This window comes from Triticum dicoccoides, chromosome 1B, assembly GCF_002162155.2.
Source record: "Triticum dicoccoides isolate Atlit2015 ecotype Zavitan chromosome 1B, WEW_v2.0, whole genome shotgun sequence".
NCBI lineage: Eukaryota > Viridiplantae > Streptophyta > Magnoliopsida > Poales > Poaceae > Triticum > Triticum dicoccoides.
The window spans coordinates 33,164,816-33,172,870 of NC_041381.1; the positions used below are offsets into that span (position 1 = coordinate 33,164,816).

The 8,055-nt window shown below is 45.7% G+C and overlaps 1 protein-coding gene across 1 annotated transcript; it reads right to left on the reverse strand.

Moving 5' to 3' along the window:
• Positions 1-309: 309 nt before the first annotated feature.
• Positions 310-1,972, reverse strand: LOC119317510. Its single transcript, XM_037591985.1, has 2 exons — positions 628-1,972; positions 310-535 (listed from the first exon to the last, which is right to left on the reverse strand). Exon 1 carries the CDS (start codon positions 1,905-1,907, stop codon positions 702-704), a length of 1,206 nt encoding a protein of 401 aa, XP_037447882.1. The 5' UTR covers positions 1,908-1,972; the 3' UTR covers positions 310-535; positions 628-701.
• Between the last annotated feature and the right edge of the window lie 6,083 nt (positions 1,973-8,055).

The following is an 8,055-nucleotide window of genomic DNA, read 5'->3' on the forward strand; positions in this document are numbered from 1 at the left end:
TCGAATAGTAGAGAGATATTATAAGACTAACTCATGACGTCTTCTTCGGTTTAGTTCTCACGATTTAATTCATTTTACGATCATGATTTAGTCTCGGACAGGTCAGCTTTTCACAGTTAAAAGTATCCCAGCAAACGTCAACCATAGAATTTAGGAACAAAGCAAATCAATTTTTAAAGAAAATGGGGAAGAAAAAGGCGAACGTACACCCAACAGAAATATATTTTCTAAGCATAGTCCAAACATCGAACATTGAACTGCTAGTACTAACTGAAATATGATGGAACAAAGAAGACGATGAAACAAAAATGGGACATGCTGATAGAATTCAGCATGAAAGCATATCATACCAATGTTTTTAATGGAAACCAGGACAGAGTGGTTCTTTTGCTTTCTGGTTTGCTGGATCCTGGTTTCAACAAAAAATTGATCCACCCCCACATCCAATTTCCATGATTTTAAACGGAAGTCAGAAGCACAAATATATTCCAGGACCTATCATTTTCAGCGATTGCAGGCGATGCTTTCTTCTCTACTGAATAATACATCGACACGTTGGGGTTCAACAGTCAATAGCAGATAAAAGACATCATCCAGTTAGGAAAAGAACACAAAAATAGGAATTACCAGCTTGCTACTCAGAATGAAAACCTTGTTGAGCGCCCTACACAGTTTGCCAATTTTCATAGCCCATTGATGGTTCAAGTAAATCTGAATCTAGCGGGCACTTCCCCTCTGCAAGCGGCGGCATAATCTTCAGCAAGATGTGGTGCAGCTTCCTTGTGAGGGCATATGAACTTCTCCACGAAATACCTCTCGGTCTCCTTGAAAACAGTATAGTAGCTGGGGTCGCGCTTGAGCAATCCATTTTCCTTGAGAAACTTCACAACGTAGTATCGAGGTCTCATCCGGCCCTCTAGGCTGTAACAGAGCATTACCGGCCGACGAGCAATGTATGCCGGTTCCAACCCCACCTCGGAGATGAGGAACTCGGACCCATGCTGCAGCGATTCGTTCGACTTGGCAAGCAGAAACGGGGCCTTAGGCAGAGCAATGCTCACCTCGGCATCCGACCACCCGAACGTCTTCTTCAGGTGATCCACTTTGGCCGCGATCTTCTTCTCGTCGAGGAATGCGACGGCACTCAGAGCATGTCTGAACATCCCGGACCCCCGGGGCACGCCGAGGCCTTCGGTCAACGCCACCATTGTCCGAACGCACTCGAGGTTGGCGGTGACCATCCTCGGTATCGAGCTGCAGAGCTTGGCAATGTCGCGGTCACCCAGCCCGCACTCGCGCAGGAACGCGACGTTGAGCTCCACCCTCCGCTTGCAGCAGAGGAGGTTGGTGTTGAAGTTGATCGCCCGGAGCAGCTTCTCCATGGAGCCGCCGAAGAGGGGCAGGTAGTACTGCAGCTTGGCGACGATGGATCTGCAGCGGAATCTGTCTGGGGCGAGCGAGAGGAGGCGCGCCATCTCGGGATCTGACAGGCCGAGGCCGGAGAGCCCCGCGACGATGGGGGACAGGCCCTTGTCCACCTTGGTGCAGAGGAACTTGGGGTCCTTGGCGACGTCGGCGCCGGAGAGGCCGCGGCCGGCGAGGAAGGCGAGCACGGCGTCGGGGTTGGCGGCGGACCTGAGGTGGGCGAGCTTGGGGGAGGCCTTGAGTGCCTGGGGTCTGGTGAGGCCGCAGGTGGAGACGAGGTACTCCTCCACGGAGAACCCGGTGGTTGGGGCTGTGGCGCCGGAGAGGAGGCGGCGGGGAGAGGAGAGGATGCAGCTCCGAGCGTGTACCTGTGGTCGGGCGAGGCAATCCTCCGCGGCGGCGGATATGAGGCGGTGGAGAGGGGAGGTGGCGGAGGGGGTGGACAGCATCTGGATGAGGACGCGGCCTCGGCGCCGGAGCATGGCGGCGCCGGCGGCGCCGGCGGCGAGTGGAGGGAGGGAGCTGGGTGAAGGAACAGCGTGTTTGGTTTAGGGGAATTAGAGATGGGGAATGGGAGTTGAGGGGTAAGGAGATTAAAAATTCATTGTTTGACTAAAAGGAATGGGAGTTTAAGTGGGAAGGGAACTGGGAGTTGGGAAAACCAATTCCCACTGATTTCTTTCCAGGGGGTACCCTGTTAATTCGTGAGGAGAGTTTTATCCCACGCCAATTCCCATCATATGCCAAACAAGAAAATGTGAGTAAAAATCTACTTCCCATGTCTAATCCTTTCACAAACATCCTTGTGTAAACTCCCATGCCCTTGCCCAAGTATTTACCAAACAGGCTGAAAGGGGAAGACGTGGGTCAGTCGTCTCTTTCACATTGACATGACAGATACTGGTGGGCTGGGCTTTTTGTCTGCGCGAAATGGGCTGGGCTGCCCCTGCCCTCGGCTTACACTCTTTTCTTTCTTATGCCCCGTCTTTAAAAAAAAAGTGAGTGAGTGACAATATTCTTGAACACAGTACAGACGCAAGCGCTCATATACACGCACATACACTCACATTTATGAACACACACGCACACCCTACCCTATGAGCACCTCCGAAAGACTGAGCCAGCATATCATCTTGAAATTTACGAAGTCACCGTAGACACCTCGTCATCGACGGGAACGTCTCCTCCGACTGAATGCGCATCGCCGGAAATCCTGAAACAAATGCGAGCACCAGGACTTGAATCCTGGTGGGTTTGAGAAACACGACCCCTCTATCCATCCAACCACAGGTTGGTTCGCAGTGAGTGACAATATTTTGATGAGTTAAATATTTCTTTCTTTTTCTTTGTGATTGCGTGAAGATGACTTGAAATTGAGCATCAATTCGGTCAATGATTCTTGGGATACATTGTAGGAAAAATGGAACTTTCATCGAAGGAAAGCAAATAAAATGCCTTCATAAATATTCGGGCGTGTTTGGTTGCCTGCATGAGGCCCGGCCTGGCTCGCGCGGGACGCGAACGGATCGATTGGTTGTTGGGGAACGTAGTAATTCAAAAAAATTCCTACCATCACGCAAGATCTATCTAGGAGATGCATAGCAACCAGATGGGAGAGTGTGTTCACGTACCCTCGTAGACCGAAAGCGGAAGCGTTTAGTAAGGCGGTTGATGTAGTCGAACGTCTTCACAATCCAACCGATCCAAGTACCGAACGTGCGCACCTCCGTGTTCAGCACACGTTTAGCACAATGACGTCCCTCGTGCTCTTAATCCAGTTGAGGACAAGGTAGAGTCCCGTTAGCACGACGGCGTAGCGACGGTGATGATGAAGTTACCGGCGTAGGGCTTCGCCTAAGCACTACGACGATATGACCGAGGTGTTAAACTGTGAAAGGGGGCACCGCACACGGCTAAGAGATTGTCTGTTGTGCTTTGGGGTGCCCCCTGGCCACGTATATAAAGGAGGGAGAGGAGGAGGCCGGCGGCCAGGAGGGGCGCGCCATAGGGGGAGTCCAACTAGGATTCCCCTTCCTTTTCCAAGAGGGGGAGAGAGGGAAGGAGGAGGAGAGGCAGAAGGAAAGAGGGGGGGGGGCGTCGCCCCCTCCCTAGTCCAATTTGGACTTGCCGGGGGGCGGCCACCCTTGCGGCCCTCCTCTCCTTTCCACGAAGGCCCATGAAGGCCCACTACTTCCACGGGGGATTTCGGTAACCTCCCGATACTCCGAAAAATACCCAAACCACTCCGGAACCATTCCGGTGTCCGAATATAACCTTCCAACATATCAATCTTTACCTCTTGACCATTTAAAGACTCCTCATCATGTCCGTGATCTCATCCGAGACTCCGAACAAACTTCGGTCATAAAATCACATAGCTCATTATACAAATCGTCATTGAACATTAAGCGTGCGGACCCTATGGGTTTGAGAACTATGTAGATATGACCAAGACATATCTCTGGTCAATAACCAATAGCGGAACCTGGATGCTCATATTGGTTCCTACATATTCCATGAAGATCTTTATCGGTCAAAACGCATAACAACATACGTCATTCCCTTTGTCATCGGTTGTTACTTGCCCAAGATTCAATCATCGGTATCATCATACCTAGTTCAATCTCGTTACCGGCAAGTCTCTTTACTCGTTCCGTAATGCTTCATCTAGTAACTAACTCATTAGTCACATTGTTTGCAAGGCTTATAGTGATGAGCATTATCGAGAGGGCCCAAAGATACCTCTCCGATACACGAAGTGACAAATCCTAATCTTGATCTATGCCAACCCAACAAACACCTTCAGAGACACCTGTAGAGCATCTTTATAATCACCCAGTTACGTTGTGACGTTTGATAGCACACAAGGTGTTCCTCCGGTATTCGAAAGTTGCATAATCTCATAGTCAGAGGAACATGTATAAGTCATGAAGAAAGCAGTAGCAATAAAACTGTAACGATCATAATGCTAAGCTAACGGATGGGTCTTGTCCATCACATCATTCTCTAATGATGTGACCCCGTTTATCAAATGACAATACATGTCCATGGTTAGGAAACATAACCATCTTTGATTAATGAGCTAGTCAGCTAGAGGCATACTAGGGACACTATGTTTTGTCTATGTATTCACACATGTACTAAGTTTCCGGTTAATACAATTCTAGCATGAATAAGAAACATTTATCATGATATAAGGAAATATAAATAACAACTTTATTATTGCCTCTAGGGCATATTTCCTTCAGTCTTCCACTTGCACTAGAGTCAATAATCTAGATTACAAAGTAATGATTCTAACAGCCATGGAGTCTTGGTGCTGATCATGTTTTGCTCATGGAAGAGGCTTAAACAACGGGTCTGCAACATTCAGATCCGTATGTATCTTGCAAATAACTATGTCTCCCTCCACGACTTGATGGCGGATGGAATTGAAGCGTCTCTTGATGTGTTTGGTTCTCTTGTGAAATCTGGATTTCTTTGCCAAGGCACTTGCTCCAGTATTGTCACAAAAGATTTTCATTGGACCCGATGCACTAGGTATTACACCTAGATCGGATATGAACTCCTTCATCTAGACTCCTTCATTTGCTGCTTCCGAAGCAGCTATGTACTCTGCTTCACACGTAGATCCCGCCACGACGCTCTGCTTGGAACTGCACCAACTGATAGCTCCACCATTCAATATAAATACGTATCTAGATTGCGACTTAGAGTCATGCGGATCAGTGTCAAAGCTTGCATCGACGTAACCATTTACAACAAGCTCTTTGTCACTGATGTCTACTATGCAACCTTCTTCTTGTAGATGTTGTTGGGCCTGCAAGTGCACAGGTTTGTAGGACAGTAGCAAATTTCCCTCAAGTGGATGACTTAAGGTTTATCAATCTGTAGGAGGCGTAGGATGAAGATGGTCTCTCTGAAACAACCCTGCAACCAAATAACAAAGAGTCTCTTGTGTCCCCAACACACCCAATACAATGGTAAATTGTATAGGTGCACTAGTTCGGCGAAGATATGGTGATACAAGTGCAATATGGATGGTAGATAAAGGTATTTGTAATCTGAAATTATAAAAACAGCAAGGTAACTAATGATAAAAGTGAGTGTAAACGGTATTGCAATGATAGGAAACAAGGCCTAGGGTTCATACTTTCACTAGTGCAAGTTCTCTCAACAATAATAACATAGATAGATCATATAACAAGCCCTCAACATGCAAGAAAGAGTCACTCCAAAGACACTAATAGCGGAGAACAAAGGAAGAGATTATGGTAGGGTACGAAACCACCTCAAAGTTATTCTTTCGGTCAATCTATTCAAGAGTTCGTACTAGAATAACACCTTAAGACACAAATCAACCAAAGCCCTAATGTCACCTAGATACTCCATTGTCACCTCAAGTATCCGTGGGAATGATTATATGATATGCATCACACAATCTCAGATTCATCTATTCCACCAACACAAAGTACTTCAAAGAGTGCCCCAAAGTTTCTACCGGAGAGTCAAGAACGTGTGCCAACCCCTATGCATAGGTTCATGGGTGGAACCCGCAAGTTGGTCACCAAAACATACATCAAGTGGCATATGATATCCCATTTGTCACCACAGATAAGCACGGCAAGACATACATCAAGTGTTCTCATAAAAGACTCAATCCGATAAGATAACTTCAAAGGGGAAAACTCAATTCATCACAAGAGAGTAGAGGGGGGGAAACATCATAAGATCCAACTACAATTGCAAAGCTCGGGATACATCAAGATCGTGCCATAGAGGGAACACGAGAGAGAACACGAGAGAGGGAGATCAAACACATAGCTACTAGTACATACCCTCAGCCCCGAGGATGAACTACTCCCTCCTCGTCATGGAGAGCGTCGGGATGATGAAGATGGCCACCGGTGAAGGATCCCCCCTCCGGCAGGGTGCCGGGAAGGGCTCCCGAGAGGTTTTTGGTGGATACAGAGGCTTGCGGTGGCAGAACTCCCGATCTATCTTCTCCGTGGATGTTTTTAGGGTACGTGGGACTATATAGGCGAAAGAAGTCGGTCGGGAGGTGCTCGAGGGGCCCACGAGATAGGGGGGCGCCCTCCTATCTCGTGGCCTCCTTGAGGCTCTTCTGACTTGATCTCTAAGCCTCCAGGATGATATTCTTCCAAAAAATCACGATGTCGAAGGTTTCATTCTGTTTGGACTCCATTTGATATTCCTTTTCTTCGAAATACTGAAACAGGCAATAAAACAACAATATGGGCTAGGCCTCCGGTTAATAGGTTAGTCCCAAAAGTAATATAAAAGTGTATAATAAAGCCCATAATCATTCAAAACAGATAATAAAATAGCATGGAACAATCAAAAATTATAGATACATTGGAGACGTATCAAGCATCCCCAAGCTTAATTCCTACTCGTCCTCGAGTAGGTAAATGATAAAAACAGAATTTTTGATGTGGAATGCTACCTAGCATGATTCTCAATGTAATTTTCTTTATTGTGGCATGAATGTTCAGATCCAAGTGATTCAAAATAAAAGTTCATATTGATAAAAGAAATAGTAACACTTCAAGCATACTAATCAAAGCAATCATGTCTTCTCAAAATAACATGGCAAAAGATAGTTCATCCCTACAAAATCATATAGTTAGGCTATGCTTCATTTTCGTCACACAAAGATGTTCCCAACTTCTATACCCCCGATGACAAGCCAATCAATTGTTTCGTACTTAAATAATCTCAATCTTTTTCAACCTTCATGCAATACATGAGCGTGAGCCATGGATATAGCACTATGGGTGCAATAGAATATGATGATGGGGATTGTGTGGAGAAGAGAAAAAGGAGAAAGTCTCACATTGACGAGGATAATCAACGGGCTATGGAGATGCCCATCAATTGATGTCAACATGAGGAGTAGGGATTGCCATGCAACAGATGCACTAGAGCTATAAATAAATGCTCAACAAAAGAAAACTAGTGGGTGTGCATCCAACTTGCTTGCTCACGAAGACCTAGAGCATTTGAGGAAGCTCATCGTAGGAATATACAAGCCAAGTTCTATAATGAAAAATTCCCACTAGTATGAAAAAGATAACTTATGAGACTCACTATATGAAAAACATGGTGCTACTTTGAAGCACAATATATGAGACTCACTACATGAAGAACAAGGTGCTACTTTTAAGCACAAGTGTGGAAAAAGATATAGTAGCATCCCCCTTTTTATTTACCCCCCTTTTCTTTTTTTTCTTTTTTTCTTCTTTTTTTTCTTTTTTTTTCTTGGGCCTTTCTTTTTTTCTTTTGGCCTTTCTTCTTTCTTTTTCTTTGGGCAATGCTCTAAAAATGATGATCATCACACTTCTATTTATTACAACATATGAATTACAACTTGAAACTAGAACAAGATATGACTCTATATGAATGCCTCCGGCGGTGTACCGGGATGGTGCAATGAATCAAGAGTGACATGTATGAAAAATAATGCATGGTGGATTTGCCACAAATATGATGTCAACTACATGATCATGCAATGGCAATATGACAAAAGTAATGTATGCCATGATGATGATAAACGGAACGGTGGAAAGTTGCATGGCAATATATCTCGGAATGGCTATGGAAATGCCA

Excerpts from the sequence above, each read along its gene's own strand:
- LOC119317510 (XM_037591985.1), bottom strand. The coding sequence starts at position 1,907 with ATGCTCCGGCGCCGAGGCCGCGTCCTCATCCAGATGCTGTCCACCCCC.